The sequence below is a fragment of the Larus michahellis genome, chromosome 8 (assembly GCF_964199755.1).
Source record: "Larus michahellis chromosome 8, bLarMic1.1, whole genome shotgun sequence".
Taxonomy (NCBI): Eukaryota; Metazoa; Chordata; class Aves; order Charadriiformes; family Laridae; genus Larus; species Larus michahellis.
Window position 1 is genome coordinate 348,817 of NC_133903.1, and position 17,992 is coordinate 366,808.

General features: G+C 41.4%; 2 protein-coding genes across 4 annotated transcripts in view; one reads left to right on the forward strand and one right to left on the reverse strand.

Moving 5' to 3' along the window:
- POLR3E (RNA polymerase III subunit E) overlaps positions 1–2,005 on the forward strand; it is a 32,801-nt gene extending 30,796 nt beyond the window's left edge. For all 3 annotated transcript variants that reach the window (XM_074598169.1, XM_074598170.1, XM_074598171.1), the window contains one exon: positions 1,154–2,005. In XM_074598169.1, coding sequence (XP_074454270.1) covers positions 1,154–1,210 — 57 coding nt within the window. In that variant the 3' untranslated portion in view covers positions 1,211–2,005. The remainder of the gene's footprint in view (positions 1–1,153) is intronic.
- On the reverse strand, positions 1,518–17,955 carry CDR2 (cerebellar degeneration related protein 2). The gene is made up of 5 exons (XM_074598172.1): positions 17,677–17,955; positions 12,327–12,439; positions 7,521–7,669; positions 7,089–7,253; positions 1,518–5,867 (listed from the first exon to the last, which is right to left on the reverse strand). Exons 1-5 carry the CDS (start codon positions 17,753–17,755, stop codon positions 5,000–5,002), a joined length of 1,374 nt encoding a protein of 457 aa, XP_074454273.1. The 5' UTR covers positions 17,756–17,955; the 3' UTR covers positions 1,518–4,999.
- Positions 17,956–17,992: the final 37 nt, after the last annotated feature.

Below are 17,992 nucleotides of genomic sequence, written 5' to 3' on the forward strand. Positions count from 1 at the left end.
GCTCTCCTGGAACATCTAGATCATGTACTGGCATTAGTTTTTCATGACGCTGTTCCTATGTAACAGATAACCTATTTCTAGGAAAAATACCTTCCCCTAAAAAAGTGGGTACCGTTTTTATGTAAGTCATCGTGCCACTAGCCTTGTGTTGTGTCAGGCTTTGTAGCCTTGAATACATTTGTATTGAATACATTACTTTTGTTTCTGAAATAAAATTTAGAAGTAGGATTTAATGAAATAGGAAGATTCTCTGGCTTCTTTAAGCCACCAGAGATTGGATTCCTCTTTGAATGAAATTGGATTTGTTGACTCGTATTTCCCCATCTGCGTGTGCTCCTTTTTTATGCACAGAGGAACAGACTGACAGGGTTTGTATTTTTGCATCTGCAGATCAAGTCTGCAAACTCTCTTTCTAGCCTCCACACTTAATTTCTTATTTGTTTTTGTGATGTATGAGTCCAAAGACTTCAGGAAAAAAGATGTTTTTCCCTTTAAGCTCCACAGCATCAGTTCTATAGCAGTACTTAAGCCTGTGTTGAATTACCTAAATGGGAGGGTGGGAGTAAAAGAAAAGAGAAGCCATCAGCTTAGAACTCGAGAGACCTGGTGCTCGTCTAATAGAAATAAGAAAATGAGACACAAGAAAACCCGCTTACTGAACTCCTTTGCTGTGGTGCTGACCCGCTGTAAGCTTAGCAACGTGCCCAGAATGCCGAAGCATGGTTCTGAGGTTTGGCAGTTCGCTGTCATAGAATGTTTTCTTGCGATGGCCTTCACGGTCCAGCCCATCCTGGTGCTCCCTTCAGTCCCCACCTGAGCGTCAGCCTGCATTTATCCCTCAGTCCCCCTTGTCCTCACCCCTCCCCACAACCTTTCCCAAGCTGGTTTCTGTGCCATCCCCACTTCCCCGAAAAACCCTAGCTTCTTGCTGCCATCACATTGTTTGTCCGCCTTGTGGCCTTTCAGCCTTCACCCTCCTGTGTTTGCCATCTTCACTTAAGCTCTACGATCTTCAGGGTGGGAATAAACTGCTGCTCTGGATTCGTGCTCTCTCTCATGCACTGGAGAGGGCACGTCTGTTACTGATCAGACTTACCGTCCCAAAGCCAGACAGTGGCTCCCAAAACCTGACAGACTTTCCCTTTCTCCCCAGGACTGCTGCGTGAGCTACGGCGGAATGTGGTATCTTAAGGGAACGGTGCAGTCTTGACGGCGGTGGTAGCGGTTTCAAGTGACCTCCAGGACGAAAGAGAAAACCTGCAGCGGGCGGCACAGAGTAATGCCGTGGCCTCGGGAGCGTGGGGCAGGATCTGACCTACTTTGGGGCACGTGGGCATTGCAGTCATTGACATCCCAGCGCACTCACACACGTCTTTGCATGGCCGCCTGGGTGCAAGAGCAACTAGGAAGACAACGTGGGACCCTGTCTGCAGCTTGATTAATCTGGGATTTCTAATGTATTTCAATTCTCGTTCTGTTTCGTTATTAAAAAATAAAACCATATACTGACACAGACATGATGGAAAATCATGGTCTAATACTTTATTTTGTAAGTAATGCCAATAAATTAAAATTGTTTACAAACATCCCCGTTTTTGTTAAATACCTAGATGCTCATACTTTAGTCCGAGCATTGTAATAGCCCTTGCAGCCCTCTTTATAGAGAAGACTGTCATATTCATGGAAACGTCAGGCCAGGGAGAGGGGTACAAAATCACTGTCTTTGAACTCTGTGCTACGTAGCGATTGTTCTCACCTGTTGTCTGTGAAATGAGTTATTTGGAAAAGCACCTACATTTGAAACAGATGTGGAACAACTACTGCATTTCTTTTATCGGTGTGGGTTTTGTTTGAGGGAGTTTTTGCATTACTGTATGCAAAGACAGGAAGGTAAGTAACCGAGCACACCCTCTGGAAGGCATCTAGCTGTAGTTATCACACGGCAACAATGTAAAACCTCTATTTTGTGTAATTTTTTTTAAATAAAATTTTATCTTGAAGGTCAGTTCTACCCCCGCCTTGTATTTGTCCAAGAAGAAATGGAAGCTGCACCTGTTCCTTTTATAGCCTGAAGGCTTACAGAGGAAGGAAAGGTCAGGAATGTTTTAGTAGGGGTTGAACCGCTTTACGTCATGGTCTTTAGGGGTACCGAGAGGTGGCTGTCACGCTAAGGGCCTGTTGCACAAGGTGCAGTAACTGATCTTTTGGTTACAGGTTTTTCATCGAAGCCAAACTGCAATGAGTTATCTTACAGGAATATCCTCCTGTAAGCATTCTACAACACGGTTACTTTACTGGTCGTGGTCTTTGCTATCATTTCCATCACATGAGAAGCACAAGGAGATTCTGTTTCATCTACTTACACTCAGAAAAGGCTGAGTTGGGTTGTGGTCTAAAGTAAGCAGATTAAGGTACTTAATCCAGATAAGACTGGCTAAGAATACTGTTAGCATGCTTATGGCATTTCACATTTCTGTGGAAAATAATCTATTTTTAAACTGCTAAAACTCTACCATAATAAACAGTCTAGTGTAGTTCAGTAACCACATCAATTAATTGGGAGGTGTTTTGATTTCAGGCAGGTGTTGCAGCCTTTGTCGTGGTCTGCTGTGTGTGCCCATGGCCGACAGCCCTCCTGCAGCCCCACGCCACAGCCTTGCCTCTGGCTGCACCTATAAAGCGGGAGAGCCACAGTCTGAGAGAAGTTACGAAGGCAGGACCCAGCCTTGGAGGGTTTTATTGCACAGTACGTACAGCCAAGTGTTAAAGTACAGTACACCCAGAGCTTAGCGACGGCACAGGTAGCCAAGGGGAAGTTACATTACAGAAGAATCAAGTAGTTCTGTGGAAATCAGAGAACATTTTTGATATTTTTAAAGCATAAAACCTGCGTATATACAAAGTGCTCTAAACTAGCCAACAGTAATACACCACTGAATATCACCTATTTAACCAAAAATTCTGAATTGCTTTTACCTGTCTTCTGGTCCAGCAGGTGTGGATTCCCCCTTCCCCTAAAGCGGTGAGGAATACTAGTAGTAAATAAATTGTGGCTAACAGTGTCATGCCTTTCTTGTTTAAGGTTACTGCCTTCCGGTATCTGAACTGGGGCAGACCCCCAGGTGATAAGGATCTAAGTGAGGGAGACTGTGACAGCACAGGTAACCTGATGGCAGAACAGCAGCTTTTCTCCTTTCTTTCCTCCCTCCCCTCCTTTTTGAACAGCAACGACAAACACAACTATGAGGAGAAGCTACTTAGTTCCTGCTGGATTTCTATCCCAGACAGGCCTATCCCTTTCCACATAGCGTAATCTTTTTAAAATACAAATTTAATGTGAACTCCATCTGAGCTATGTAGGAAAGATGGCAAGACTAGATAATGCAGGTGCCATCCGCACCAAGTTTACTGTTTCCTGGTTGGTGCAGATGGGCACAATTACTAGTCAGACATGTAGCTTGACTGGATTATTTATTTGCCTAGAAAAATACTCACAAGATTCAGATTACCATTTTTAAATAATTTTCCAGAATGCGATACATGTTTTAGAGGAACTCCCACAATACAAAGTCTTAATACTGCAACTGAAGGACAGCTGTACACCAGCTAACGGGGTACAGTGTAAGGCTTACAGAGCTGCAACAGCAGCAGCTGAACGAAAGCTGAGAAACTGTCAACATTCTGTGTCGACTGTTTGGTACATCGCAGCAATTCAGACAGGCAGTAAGTCGGTTCCCAAGAACAGCTGACCAAATTAACTGTGAGACCCTTTATAAGGAGAAGGACGTCACCTTTCATTGTGCCTTCCCTCCCCTTAATCTCCTTGCCTTTGTTTTCTTCACACTTTGAAGCAGTTTTACAGAACACACTTCTCCGTATTGTTTTTCAGAACTCGAATACATAGGAATTATTAGTGAGTGGAGAAGGAGAGGAAGAACAAGCGCGTGGTCCCCTGTTTCAGTAGGCTCTGTTCCGGTAGCGCCGTGTCCATCCTCCCACCCCCCAGGCAGCACGGAGCAGATCCACAGAAGCTGACACTGGAAGCAAGAGACAAAACAGTATCATAAGGTTTTACCTGGCCCGTCTCCTTCAAGCACTTGGGAGTCTGTGGTATGTAAGATTAAAAGCTATGCCACTATGTCAACACTACTACTAAAGTTAAATAGCTAAATTGCAAGTTTCTATCTTACCAAATACACATAAAAATGTACTTTGCAGACATTCCACCAAAGAACAGTAGGCCCCAAACAACATAGGAAATCAATTCACAGTATCTTGCCTTAAGACAAAGTGCCCTACATAAGAAACCATACCTAAAAAGCCAGGCGAACTTTACATCAAATCCCTTCTTAGTAGGAAGACGTTTCTACTAATCTGTGGGAGAGCTTAGCGCATGTGAAAATGTCGTATTGGCTTAAACCAAGCACAGTGCAGGCTGCTGTGCCAGCTCTCCACCTCCCTGCCAAAGCAAGGTCAGATAGACCCCTAACTTCGTTATCAAGAATCAAGGAGAGGCTGCCCATGATGCTGGTCAGGGGCTTTGGTTTTGTTAATTTTCTACACAGATGCAATCACAGGGCTAGATCATCACTGCGAACCAAAGGAAAGCCTTAGTCTGGCTCCCTGTGAGAACTCTTAGCTCCGTTATTTTTGAAGTGGACTAAGGAAACTAGCGTCATCTACTGCTCTGGCCAGAGATTAAGTGTAGTACAAAGTAATAGTGTAGTATTAAGCTATGATGTTTGTTTGCTTTACAACCACTAGTTTTTATAACAGTGCTAAATAACATTAAATCTACTGCTACGTAGGTACAGGGAGACTAGCTGTTAACTAACTAGATTGTTCACTACAGGTCTACAAGCCAATTCAGAACATTCATTTTGAGTGCTCAAGAAACACATCGGTATAAGGGGGTCTTCTGACATTTCTATCAAGTTTTTCCCCTTCTGGACTAACAGATTAGCCGTCAACAGAAAACAGGTCATCAGCGTGTCCAGTGTTATGGCTGAGAGGAGAGGGACTTGTACTTAGCTCTGTGTTCATCTATTTCTTCCTTTGTTTTTCTGATACAGCTGAAAATTTCCTTGAAGAGTGCTTTATATTCAGGAAGAGCATTTGTGGAAGAGTCACTTAGCTCCATGTTTGTGAATTCTTGATTGCTAGCTGAAAGATCGTACTGGGTATTGCCCACATTTAGGTCTTTGGAATACTGCTTCAGCGTTTGTACAGCCTTGTGTTTCAAAGAATCTTCATCCATTTGACACTTCTTCAAAAGTTCCTCATACTTCACTTTCAGAGCATTATACTGAGCATCAACTTCGTTAAGTACAGAGATTCCTCGCTGCTTCACCGCTTCAGCTCTCCTAATGCACGTTTCTTCATGGCCCCTTAGAATGTCTCCCCCTGCAGCGCTGCTTAGGAAAGTTTCACTGCTGCTCCGTTTCAGTGCCTTCTTCTCAAGCTCCGACACAGTCAGAAGTCCATCATCTGCCGGGCTCTGACCAAGCTCCCTTTCTAAAGATTCCTTGAATGAAACGAAAAAGGATTCTGGCACCAATTTCTCTGCATTATGGAATGTGTTTTCAGACTGAAGTATTTGTCGCATTTCAGCCACTTCCACTTCCAGCTCCTCTGCACGAGCCCGATACAAGTCTGTATCAACAAGCCTCTGTTCAAGCTCACAGTTTTCTTTTACCATAAGACTATATTCCTCCTCCATTGTTACCCTTTTCTCTTTTTCTAGGTTAAGTTGGGCTTGCAGAACTGTAACTGCCTTTTTTAAGTTCTCATTTTCTTCTTCTAGAGGACTTAATTGACTATCCATTGAAGTAATCTTTTCTGCAAACACATGATCATAAACAAAATACCTGCAGAAAGAAAAATAAGTATTATCAAATGTAGGAAGTACAGCTGACCACACCTTCTAAAGTCGTCCTGTCCTGGGTAACTAATGAAAGATTTAAACTGTGTGCTGACACACCTCACAGTATGCATAGCGGTCATTTTACTAACCTATTAGTCCATTTAATAATCAGAACAGACTTTGTTAATACTTACATGCCATCGAATCAAGCCTCTCAGCTTAAGCAGAATGGCAGCTCATTAACAGTTTCAAGTTACAGACAAGCTTATTGAATAACCAGACCTACAATTTAAGTTTAAATAACCATTGCCTCCATGCATCATGCGGTATTTGTGACACTCAGATTTTTTTGCGCAGCACTCCACTCTTGTAACTTTTACCACTACCGATTGTGGAAACAAGTTTCACAGTTGACAAGGCAGTTCTGCAGGATGATACTTCCACAAGCCTTTGGCAGTTTGAAGGAATCCACTTAACTTTTAAATTGTCAAGACATAACTTCTTTTTGCATGTAAGGATTTATTCTACAGTCCTACTTCCATGTACTGCTGAAGCCCAGACACAAAAGCCTGTTCTGCCTGTCTGTGCAGGTGCTTCACTTACAAAATTACCTTCTAGGACAGAAGCTAGTTTGAGCTTTTACCCCAGGTGATTGTCCTGATGGGCATACTAATGCAGTTCAGCTGGGTAGAACAGCTCTGCATTAAAAAAGCAGCCCAGAGCTCCAGATACCATTTTACCTGCTTAAGCATCATTTTAACCAGCTTAAGTTTGGGAAAGCTACTGCAGGAATTCTGCCGGCCTTGAAACGAAAATATCTACAGGCATCCATGAAGAGGGTAAGTTACAGAAAGTATTTTGCATTTGGGATACTTGTTTTTCAGATTATCTTGTGTGTGCTTTTATTTGAATGAAAAAAAAGTGGGGTGCAAATTGCTGTAAACTTTCTAGGCTACAATTTGATATGGTTGGAGACTTTGGGAGAGAACCTTTCAAGACAGAAAGTGGAACCTGCAGCTTCTCTCACACAAAGAGCAGTGAGGTCTAGAAGTACGCCAGAAGCAGTGGCAACACCACATGGTGCAGGACTATGCAGATGTTTTCCTAGTTGTGAACATTAGATGTTTTTCTGCTAACTTGACATTTGCACTTGTGTCTTAGTTTTTAAAGCTTTGCTTAAAATAATTTCAGTGTTCTCTTTGCTACGCAAGGTAAGAAGTCTTACTGGCGAAGGTCATACAGCTCCTTCAAACATGAGAAACTGTGCATTGATCTTGGCTGGTCAGATCTCTCGTGGCTCATCCGGCCTCGTCCAGACTTTTTCAATTCTTCTACTTGTCGCTGCAGGTCATCTATGTGTGTTTGCAGATTTTCAATAGTCTCCGTCAAGCTAAAAGGTGAAGGAGTACCATTAAAACATGCAAGCATTTAGTCGAGGACATGGGAATTTCCCATCCCCTCACATTGTAGTTTCTTCTCTGCAGGCTGCTCTTTGGCCCCAAAGACCCTTAAATAAAACTATCCTTTCAATTTAACAGTATTGTAGAACACCACTAGACAGAGACAGCCACCCGCTAACTACACAAATACACTTGGACTGCACTTTTTCATATATCGACTGGGGCAGGCAAGGGGGGATCCAGTAAAAGTTTGTTACCTTAATATCTTTTGTTGTGAAGCCCTGCTCTCCACAACAAGTTTTTGATTAGTGTCTTCAAGTTCTCTTGCTGTCACATCCAGCTGTTCATAGACTTTTGCATGCTGATCGTTCATCTGACGCAAGAGCTCCACTTGCTTTGTGAGGTACTGCAAGATAGTATTGCTGTTACTAGTTTAAACTTGACACAAAGACAGGACTATTATTCTGCATTTTTATTTACATTCATAGAAAAAGACTACTAAGTTTCAGAAATGTAGATTCCGGTGGTTGCCTTAGAAAGTGTTCAGTTGAAAAGGTGCTATCAGTAACTCAGCTTGCCTTTGTCGTGGTGGATCTCGCAGCCTTCTATCCAGAGGAGCTGGGTTTCGTTGTGCAAGCTGTTTACCTATCCTTGCTGCAGGCGGGCTTTTGCCAGTACTCAAGCCTTCTGGATTGGGTTTTTCTGTGCTGCAGCCATCACCGATAGAGCCTTGAATCCAGACTTCAACATAGCCCTCAACTGTCCACTGAGTCCTTCCAAAAGCTGCAGTGGGCTCCAACAGAAACTTTCTAACAGCATTGACCCGACAGGTTTCTTAGCATTAAAACTGAAATATTGGGTAGCGCTATCCATAATTAAATTTCTTTTCAGATGACCTAAGTTTTGCCAGCCTGAAGCAGCATCAGGTTCAGCAGAACAGAATTTAGGTTGCGGTCAGACTTAAGACAGTATGTGGGCTACTATGTGTCAGGAAGCATCATCAAATTATTGAATTTAATCTTTAATTACTCACGGGGAATTATTCCAGTTACTGTAATCCCAAACAAAGGTCTCCTGCCTTTCTAAAAAAATAAAACTCCACATGATGTGTTCTCATTTTCATCCTCTCTGGTTTTACAATTTACAATATAGACTGCTAAGTTTCTTGAATAACATCAGAAAGCTTGGAATTCTCGATCTAAGAGCAGTTAACAATCACCTAAGGCTCTTAATACAAGTGTCTCATATTGTCCAACCCAGGATAGGACTGATCCAGTTTTGAAAATCTACATGAGAATTTGCATCAAACAGACCTGAACGAGAAAACTAACCCTCTAAATCCAAAATACTTTGTTCTTACATAGAATTTAAGAAATATATTCTGTATTATTACATGCTACCTACTGAAATGTAAACTTCAAGTAGGAACATCCAGCAGACTTCTAGGCAGAATTCCTTCTCTCAACATAGGCCTGTTACATACTCAAAACTTCTAATATTCTACTTAACCTTTTACCTCATTAAAAGATTGGTGGGTTTACATTTTAGGCAATTTAAGAACAGATAATAAGTTAATTCGAGGACTAGTAACTGCTGCATACAGACTTCTAGAAGATCAACTTGATAGCAGTTGGCTAGATCCTTTTGTAGCCTGTGTGCACATGACAGAGGATTTACACAAAAATAGTATGTGGATTAGCAGCAGAATCTCAATGTGACCCATTTCAGATTAACTTTCCCTACTGGTTATTCTCAGAAGGAGCTGGAGGTCTTCAGACTTTGTTCAGCAATACGAGCATGGCTAAACACAGAAGCCAAGGCTTTGGTGCCAGAATTGCAAGTTACTGTTTACTGCAATGGGCTTTTGCAGAAGTTTTGGATGAATGGAGGAGCTAAAGCACCATTTTCTCCACCTTGCATCTCCAGTATCCTTCAGTGCTGGTGTTAAATTGTCCTGCCATAACTAGGGCACCAAAACAAAGTATAGATGTGGTAACAAATACTTTAGAAGTTCACATTTAATCTACCTCCCCTGCAACTGAGCACCTAATGTGAAACAGCAGTTGATGCTTCTTGCGTTCTACCACAGGACAAAAGGAGAGTCAGTATTTCTGAAGTCCAAGTGCTGAGAAGAGATTCAGACAGAAATGAAGTTGCCCTTTCAATCCAGCATTTATTACATCTACAATGACTAGTTAGTGGCACACGTGTCAGCACAGAGGTCAGATGTAATGATCCAAGGCTGTAAAACGCTTAGTATATTAGCGTTTAATATATTAGATGTAATCTTAAGCATCCCAAAGCCTTTGACCCTTCCTTTTTAGTGACGACGAGGTAGTACAAGGTTCAGAATGACTTCTTATGCAGTTCTAGAATTTGCTACCCATAAGATGTAAATTAATAGGGAAAAAAACCCCAAAGATTTACACTGATGTACTGCACTGAAAAAGCTAGTCAAAAACACAGCAGAGTAGCTACAGGAACAGCTGAAAGATCACCTTTAGGTTACAGAGACAAGCACTTGAAAATTAGGAAAAAAAGCATAGAGACTGGATATGTCACTTGCACACGTATCCTGTGCAGTGGGGTATCCTGCCTTGCCACAAAAGACAGAAATATAGATATGAAAACAACTGACTGAACTGCTTTTGCCAGCTAAGTAGTGCACCTCGCATATGCTAACTTCATTTGCATTTGTTTCAGTGAATTCCTTTAACAGTCTCTTCTGCCAGTAACCTAATATATTCAGTTCCTCTACCTTGAGGTTCTCTCTGGGTATCTGAAGGGGTTCATTTGATTTTCCCTTTTGTACCAGAAATCCAGATGCAAGAGAGACTTTTCTGGAGAAATAAATGTTTTGAGTTGCTATCACACTTCTAAATTGCACAGGGAAACGACAGGTGGTAGAACTGAGAAGACAGCATGTTATTACGGCAGATATGAATACAGCCCACAGGTGCTTTGACTCAAAAGAGTAAGTTGGGCAAATAAAGGTGCAGGCACTACTTATATCAGGAGCATCACAGAAACTGTTCTTCCATCTCTCTCCCCCTCCTCTCGGAGGAAGCTAACAGGATAACCCAATATACACTCCCAGCCATGTTGGGGGAGAGGAGAAAAGAGAAGAAAGAGGTATCAGATAAAGCCTTCAAAAAGTACTATTGCTCAAGTCTTGATTTGGTTTTTCAATTGGCAGATTATTGAGAGAATAAATTACTCTGTCACTGTCTGCAGTTGTCTGAACATACAAGGACTTGACCCTGCAACACACCAATCACAGAACACTGCTGGGAGGACACTTCTGACCACTTCCTAGGCTGAAGCTCTCTTACGTAGTCAATAAACACTAACCCTCCAAAAAAGCTTAAGGAAATAAACTGGCTTAAACCAACAGGATATTACATCCTTAATGGCACTAGACTATTTCTATAAATGAATGCCACTTAGCAATAATATATTTTCCATATTTCAAGATAGCATGAAAATACAGCTGCTTATTACATAGCTACACTCAGTGAGCTGGGTTAGTTATCTATTGCAAAGTTATGCTGTGTTATTTCAAAAGGTGTGCTGTAACTGTGTTAAATGCTTCCTTAAACGTGGTTGTTCATACAGGTGTTGAGCCTGAAGTAGAACAGTATTTGTATTGCACCTTGAAGTGTTTGTCCTCTCTAGATCTTAAGAATTAATCTTTTTATAAAAACCATTCATGGTAATAAGTTATTTTTAGGTCTCTGCGTAAGTGAATACATTTTTTGTAATGCTATGGCACTAATCTAAATATCAGCTATTCCAACCGTTGTATCACAGAATGAGTAGGATAACAAAGATGACGTTTAGCACATAATAGAGGAAAAGAGCCAAAGTATGAGGTATAAAACAGAAGTATCTTATTAATTTTAAAAAAACCACACAGAAATTGTGCATAACCTAACAGAAATGCTGCATTTGTATTAACATTACTACTTTAAAGACACATATATATCTGTAAGTATTAAGCTTAGGATTCTTTAAGTTACCTGTTACCACTAGAATAAGTGTTTTAAGTCTTAAGTTGCAGCTGCACAAAATTCACACACCGTCCATAACTGTGCAAGTACTGCTTGCACAAAGGAACTCGGATTTTGTAAGAGTCTAGTGTATACCAGCCACAGCCTGTTCCCTGTGATTCAGAACCAAACTGAAATGCTGCCTACCTTTCCAGTATGTTGTCAGTCAGCAAAGTATTGAATATTTAATCATTTAATTATTAGAGACCATGCATTGCTGTCTAACAGCTGAAAAAAATTCATTATGCTGACAAGTAGTCAAGAACTGCAAGAACACAGGCAATATTAAAAAAATAAGTGAATAAATTTGCCAAAAATGGCCAGGTTTCTCCACCAGGTAACACAAAGATGACTGGTTTTGAAAGGATGGTTATGATTTATTTTTTTCCTGGAAAATACAAAACAATATATCCACTTATTATCCAGTATTTAGATACTTTCTAAGTGTTTGTTTTTGCTGTGTTTGTGTTGTGGGTGTTTTGTGTGTTTTTGTTGTTTGTTTTTTGTTTTTTTTTTTTTAATTGAGATAGACTTTAGTTCCACTTACCACAGCTCAGTTTAGTGGAAATATATATCCTCAGATTTTACTTAAGTCTCTCTCCTGCACTTACCAGCACTTAAATTTCGGTGCTGTAACCGCTAACAGTTTCATATAATAATTTATTAATTTATTTTTCATCATATAATTTAATGGCAAGATCAGCAAAGTTTAGCAATAAAATAACTGAAGTAACTTCTCTGTACAAAAAGAAAAATACCAGTAATTTTTTATTAAACAAGCCAAATCCAACATGAAGTTTAAGGGCACAAAGCTTCTGGCAATCAGACAAACAGTTCTAACTACGATGAAGCCTGTACAGGTTCTCAAATTCTCAAAGTAGCAGAAGTGGTTAAAGGCTGTTCAGTATTTTTCTTTAAAGTGTCCATCAGATGTCAAGAAATTCAGATCTCCATTTATGTGCTATTATGCTGCAGATCTAGGTGCTTTAATGCTTGGATCCTTTAAATATTTACCTCTATCTCCTGCAGTTGCTCTTGATTTGTTGCATACATTTGCTGTAAAGATTCTTCTAGTTCAGTGTTACGGTCCAGTAGTGTCTTCCCAAGCTCAGCAGCAAGGTGAAGATCTAAACAAAGAAATCATGTTTGCATGTAAGTTATAGAGCCAATAATATAATCTAATTTTAAAGCATTTTAATCAAATACTTGAGGTGGGGTTTTTTATGGATGTTGTAACTGCTTTAAGTTATTTCCAGTACTCAAAAAGAAAGTTAGGTTGTTACACGTAAGTAGAACATTCACATACCATCTGTAATGCAAGTCTAAGTCAGTCCTGAAACCTAGAAGATACTCTTGTTTCATGAAGCTTCCATAGTTCCTCCTTTGGTCCATCAGACGCATCCAGCCATCTTCTCTTCGCTTCCCACCATCTGCCTAGTACCGCACCAGCATCTCTACCCAAGGTGTCCATTAGCTACACTTCGCCATGTTTACAGCACTCAGAAGAATAAGCATAAAAGACCCTGTAAACGTTCATCAGGCTAGACCCAGGACAAAGCTGGCTGCACTCTTATTTGCTTTGCTGTTCTTCCCCATTACCCCTTCACCAAGGAGCTCGGGTCATACAGGACCAAAGTGCTAAACGAAAACTTCAGATGCTTTTTATGGTGAAACAATAATATCAAAAGACATAAAACTGATAAAGAGATGTAAGTATTCTGCTTTTCAAGCTCATAAACCTAAGAGACAAGAATGGTTTTATGTGCTCCAAAGCATCATTTTAAATGTCATTTGTTCTCAGGCACTTAATCTCAATTTCACTTCAGTCATCTTCTATCACCTCCAGGGTGCAGTGACTGTAGTTGTTTCAAATGAAGAAATAAGTCATCTGAACACTCAGTTCCTTTTTAGAGGGAAGCTTGCTATCTGTTCAACAGCATCCGTCGTGCTAGACAGTCTATCTTATTATGTTTAAAGACACAAGTAATTTAAAAGCTAACATAATGTGACGAAATAAATCTTGGTGTTATTGCTAAAATTGCAATTACTCTGTGCAGGGTATTACATGTTAAGAATCCAACACATTTCTAAAAATCTCTAATTTTCCACCTCCCTCCCATCACGTGGACCACGACCACGTCATCTCCTGTGTGCATGTAATACAATCTTGTTAGCTTTCACATAGCACTAGCATCACTATGGGAAAGAGACAAAGAGAAGTCAAGCAAAACTTAGATTCACTTCAAGATGACTTAATATACAAGAGACATGTATTGCATCATTGATAGCTGTAGCTAAACAAGAAAACACATATTGTTTTCATTTGATTAAGATGCCCTTGTTTTAACATGTTATCTTACCTCTTTCCTGCCCTTTCCCAATTATCTTATTTGCTAGGCATTGTAATAGTTAGAACACTGTTCCAAGATTGTTTTGTACTAACCTTCAGTTTGGCAGCCCGTCCAAAATTATTATTCCATCTACATACATAAGCCAAAGACCAAATACAGACTTACAAGGACAAGTGAGAAGGAGCATTTGTCTATTAAGTTGTAGATGTCCAATTCTGGCAAAACAACAGCTGTGGTTTCTCTACACATTCTTTACAGCTACAGTGCATTGTTTCCTACCTTAAGATCAGATTCTTAGAATAAATGCCACAAAAATTATTTAAAACAAATCACACTGCATGGGAGTTCTTCACAGTTTCAAAAGATGTATGACTAGGGGCTACACAGCATACTGATCTATACTTGGGAGTTTGTCCTCGCTTTTTTCTAGCTTATCTTAGCTTTTTATTTGTAGTGCCACTTGTGAAGGGACACTGCCCGTTCTAGAGCTGGGGTTTAAAGTATTTGGATAAGGAAACCTTAAGGTGTCCTGCTCAAGTTTTTTCCCATTTTTAAACAGAGATTGTACGTTTTTTACACATGGACAGAATAACTCCCAGTCAAACACCAAGCTCTATCACATGACAGAATACTGGACTCTTCAAATCCAGTGAAATCTATCATCCTATATGAAATGCAGTCTTGATTCACAAGTTCTTACACAATGCAATCTTTACTAGGAGCTACAATCTTTAAAGCTAGTCAACACTACTGGCATCATTCAAGGCAAAGACTAAATAGTCCATTCTTTTATTTTAATAGAATAAGAGCTTTAGAGAGGATTTAGGATTATGTTAAAGACGTAATGCGTAATGGAATTACTTGCTGCCATTTCTCTTCCCAAAGTGAAAGTTTGTTTTGATGTTTAAGTACGTTTAGGAGTTAATAGTTTCATTCTTAAATGCCCTCTCATCTACTAAATCAAGCAGCACATACCACACAGTACTTGGAATACAATGTGATTAATAGAATTCATGTTGTTATACTTACACACTCATTCTGTTCATTAGAATGGCAGACGCACAAATGAGTTACTATGGGAGAAGCGTGCTATTTTGTAATCAAGGCAATTTGTTTCTGAGGGGTAGATGACAAGTGGAAGAGCTCAGGAACATGCATTAAAACCCTAACTCCTAGAGAAAGCAAGAAGTGAAACAATTTCACCTCTTCTAAAATTAAGAATTTGCTTTGCGCCCATTTTACTACATTGTTAAGTACATATAAGCCTTTTATAGAGCAAATTTTACGAGTGAGATGTGCAAGATATATATATTCTCCAGATACAGAAGGAAAACATTTACATTTCTCTTAGAGAGTTACTGTACAATACTAGAAGCACACTGCATTTCCTGTTGTAAATTTATGGAAAGTAACAGCTAAGTTCTGCCACAGAGATGCATTTTTCCTTTCACTATGAAGATGTCAGCAGAGAGGTTTTTAATAATACAAACTGCATACGTGCAGATCTTAAGATCTTCATTTTAGTAAATCTGATCAGTTGTAGTGGTGTTTAACAGCTCCACCAGAAACCTCTAAAACAGAACAAGACTTCAGTGATAGGTCTTGTGTGATGTTAAACAGCTCTCACCAGCACTTCACAATCTCTTCTGACAGTGTTACTATAATCGAGAAAGATAAAAACAGTACCAAAATCCTTCTCTTCTACTTTTTCATAACCCACCTACCAATGATTCAGAGACTTTTCAATCTAAAAATAAGCCTGGGCTTTTGTCAACAGCAAAAGGCACTAGTAGTTCAAGCTATGTAAGTAAGCCTGGTTGAAGTTTCATTAACTGTAAAATTAAACCTTTTGGGTTTTTAATTTATTTTTTTTTACTCAGCTTCATATTTCCTATTCTATGTTCAGATTACCCTCTGTTCTGTTAGAGTGAGTAACAGCGAGAGGTAAAAAGAGCAGTCCTCTAAAATAATTCTTTTTCAAAGGCTATCATACTGCAGCAAAACATCTATGTTGCAGAAGGAAGGATAGCTGTTCCCATCCTTAAAAAGGATTCCATGATCATACTGTTCTCATGCACAGCATGCCAGAAAAGCCCACCTTCATTGTCAAGGCAAAAGCTTTTGGTGTATATGAAGACTACCAATGTTTTTCCAAAACCCAAACCTAATTTCAAGTTTCAAAGACTGGCAGACAAGGACTACAGGCTTGTTTCAGGGTGCTTCATAACGTTTTACAACGTAGGTTTTCTCATAAACCTACTCCTCAGTTTCTAAATGTGCACTGATTGTTTGGGTTGTGAAAAGTTTTGAGAGACCTTGATAAGCAATCTTACTCCTCTGTTTACATATGTTGGTATTGCTTAGTCTTAGGAGAAGGAAGAGTGTCTTTCAGACCCCAGGAGTAAAGCGTTACAGGAACATTGTAAAAAAACCATTCCTGTGTAGAATTTCTTCTTTGCATTTCAACTTGCCCATCAGTTTATTTTCCTCCTTTCCGTTTTGGCAAGGCTATCATCACTTCTATTTAGGCTTGTAAAGAGATAATCCCCAGAAAAAGATTGTTCAAATGTTGAGAGAGCGTTAACCAACCTTCAAAATGCACAAACCTCTAGAGCGGAATACTGTTTCTTAAAAGCTCAGAGCAGAGAGACAAATGATGATTATTTCACTAATTTTAATTAAAAAATGAAATTAAAGAAACATCAATAAGACAAAAAGTCAGTTGTTATACATTGTGAAGTCTATTTGTAGGTCTTCTACCCCACAAACACTGACATAGTAAAAACATTGCTAAATCACATCTTCAAATTTTCAACTCTTCTCTTTGACAGCAAACTACAGTTTCAGGATCTTATTTAAATTGATTAGTTTATATCCTAGAGCCATGAAAACATCTGTTTTCAGGAAAAAGTACCTAAATACAGGTTTCAAACAGTTAGCTATTTTATAGTCAAAACATACAATTAGAGAGACCTATTCCTGTCTCAAAAAAAGTTTCTGCTGTCAGATGCCTGATCTCAGGATGAAAACAGCTTAGCTAGAGCTTTCAAGAGTACCTTTGTTTATACAGTTTATAGTGCAGTAGCACCTACCAATCGCAAGAATTAGTGTACTTCAATGTAAAAGCCTAAGGCTGGAGCAGGTTTGCAGGAAGCCACCTCACCGCTTTGAGCTGGCCTTTTAAGACAAACTCGGGATTAATAACAAAAAGCAGGACTAAGTAAATACCAGTCGCAAACGACACTAAGCTCTTAAGGAAACTGCACATTCTTTCTGTATCATGTCTGTAGAAGACTCTTAGTCCAATTATACTTGGTGTATTCCTGTGACTCCTTCCTTATCTGTCAAATAACTTTTACCTCTTGCACGCAGTGTTTAAGACCTATTGACAGAATGACATACAGGAGCTAGATACGTATAATTATGATGCACAGTGGAGTTATGCGTATATTTTTAAGATGAAAACTTTGAAAGTTTTTAATAGTGGACCTGCAACTAATCGACCAGAGCCGCATTTACAACTCCGTCGCCTTAAGCCCTTAGAGAGAGGCTCAAGGGGCTCCGCACAGCCCGCCCGCCGACCCTCGGTCGCCGCTTTACGCCTTCTCAAGGGGCGACTTCTCGGGGAGCCGCCTCCCGGCCCCCTCTCCGAGGGACGCGGGTACGGCTCGCCTCGCCCGCGGCAGCCCCTTCCCTCAGACAAAGGCGGCTGAGTCTTCATCGGCAGCGGCGGCCCCTCTGCGCCCAGGGCAGCGGGAAGCGCGGCCCTGAGGGGAGACCGGGCTCCCGCCTGTCACGGCCGCGGGCGGCACCATCCCCGCTCCCGCCGCCGCCCCACGATCCCCGCCATCGGCTCCGGACCCTTCCCGCCGCCCCGCCCGAGCGCCGGCGTCCCTCCGGGCTCCGCGCCGCCGTTGTGGGGGTGCCCTGCGCGCGCCCGCCCGCCGCCCCCTCCCCTCACACGCCCTCCCCGCCGCCCCTGCCCTCACACGCCCCCCGCCGCCCCGGCTCACCTTGCTGCAGGTCCTGCTGGTCGTACCAGGGCTCATCCTCGCGGATCTCGAACTCTTCCACCAGGCTGTCGGCCAGCATCGCGCCCCTGCCCCTCGCGGCGCGGCAGCAGGACGAGGCGGCAGCGCGCCCGCGGAGCGGACCCCTCGCGGCGGGCGGCGGCGGGGCAGGGCAGCCAGCAGCCGCTCCTCGCCTTAAAAGCCGCCTCCGGCCATTGCCGAGCGTTTCCGGAGTTTGCCGAACCTCTCCCCCTTCTGGCCGGGCTGCGCCGAGCTGCCGGCGGCAACGTGGCAGACTGCGGCCGCCCGCCCACCGCCT

Bases quoted from the DNA above. Each gene is read 5' to 3' on its own strand.
- CDR2 (XM_074598172.1), bottom strand. From the start codon at position 17,755: ATGCTGGCCGACAGCCTGGTGGAAGAGTTCGAGATCCGCGAGGATGAG. The intron at 12,440-17,676 runs GTGAGCCGGGGC...TTCTTTGTTTAG, and splicing joins CCAGCAGGACCTGCAGCAAG to ATCTTCACCTTGCTGCTGAG. The intron at 7,254-7,520 runs GTAACAAACTTT...TTCACCTTTTAG, and splicing joins TCACAACAAAAGATATTAAG to CTTGACGGAGACTATTGAAA.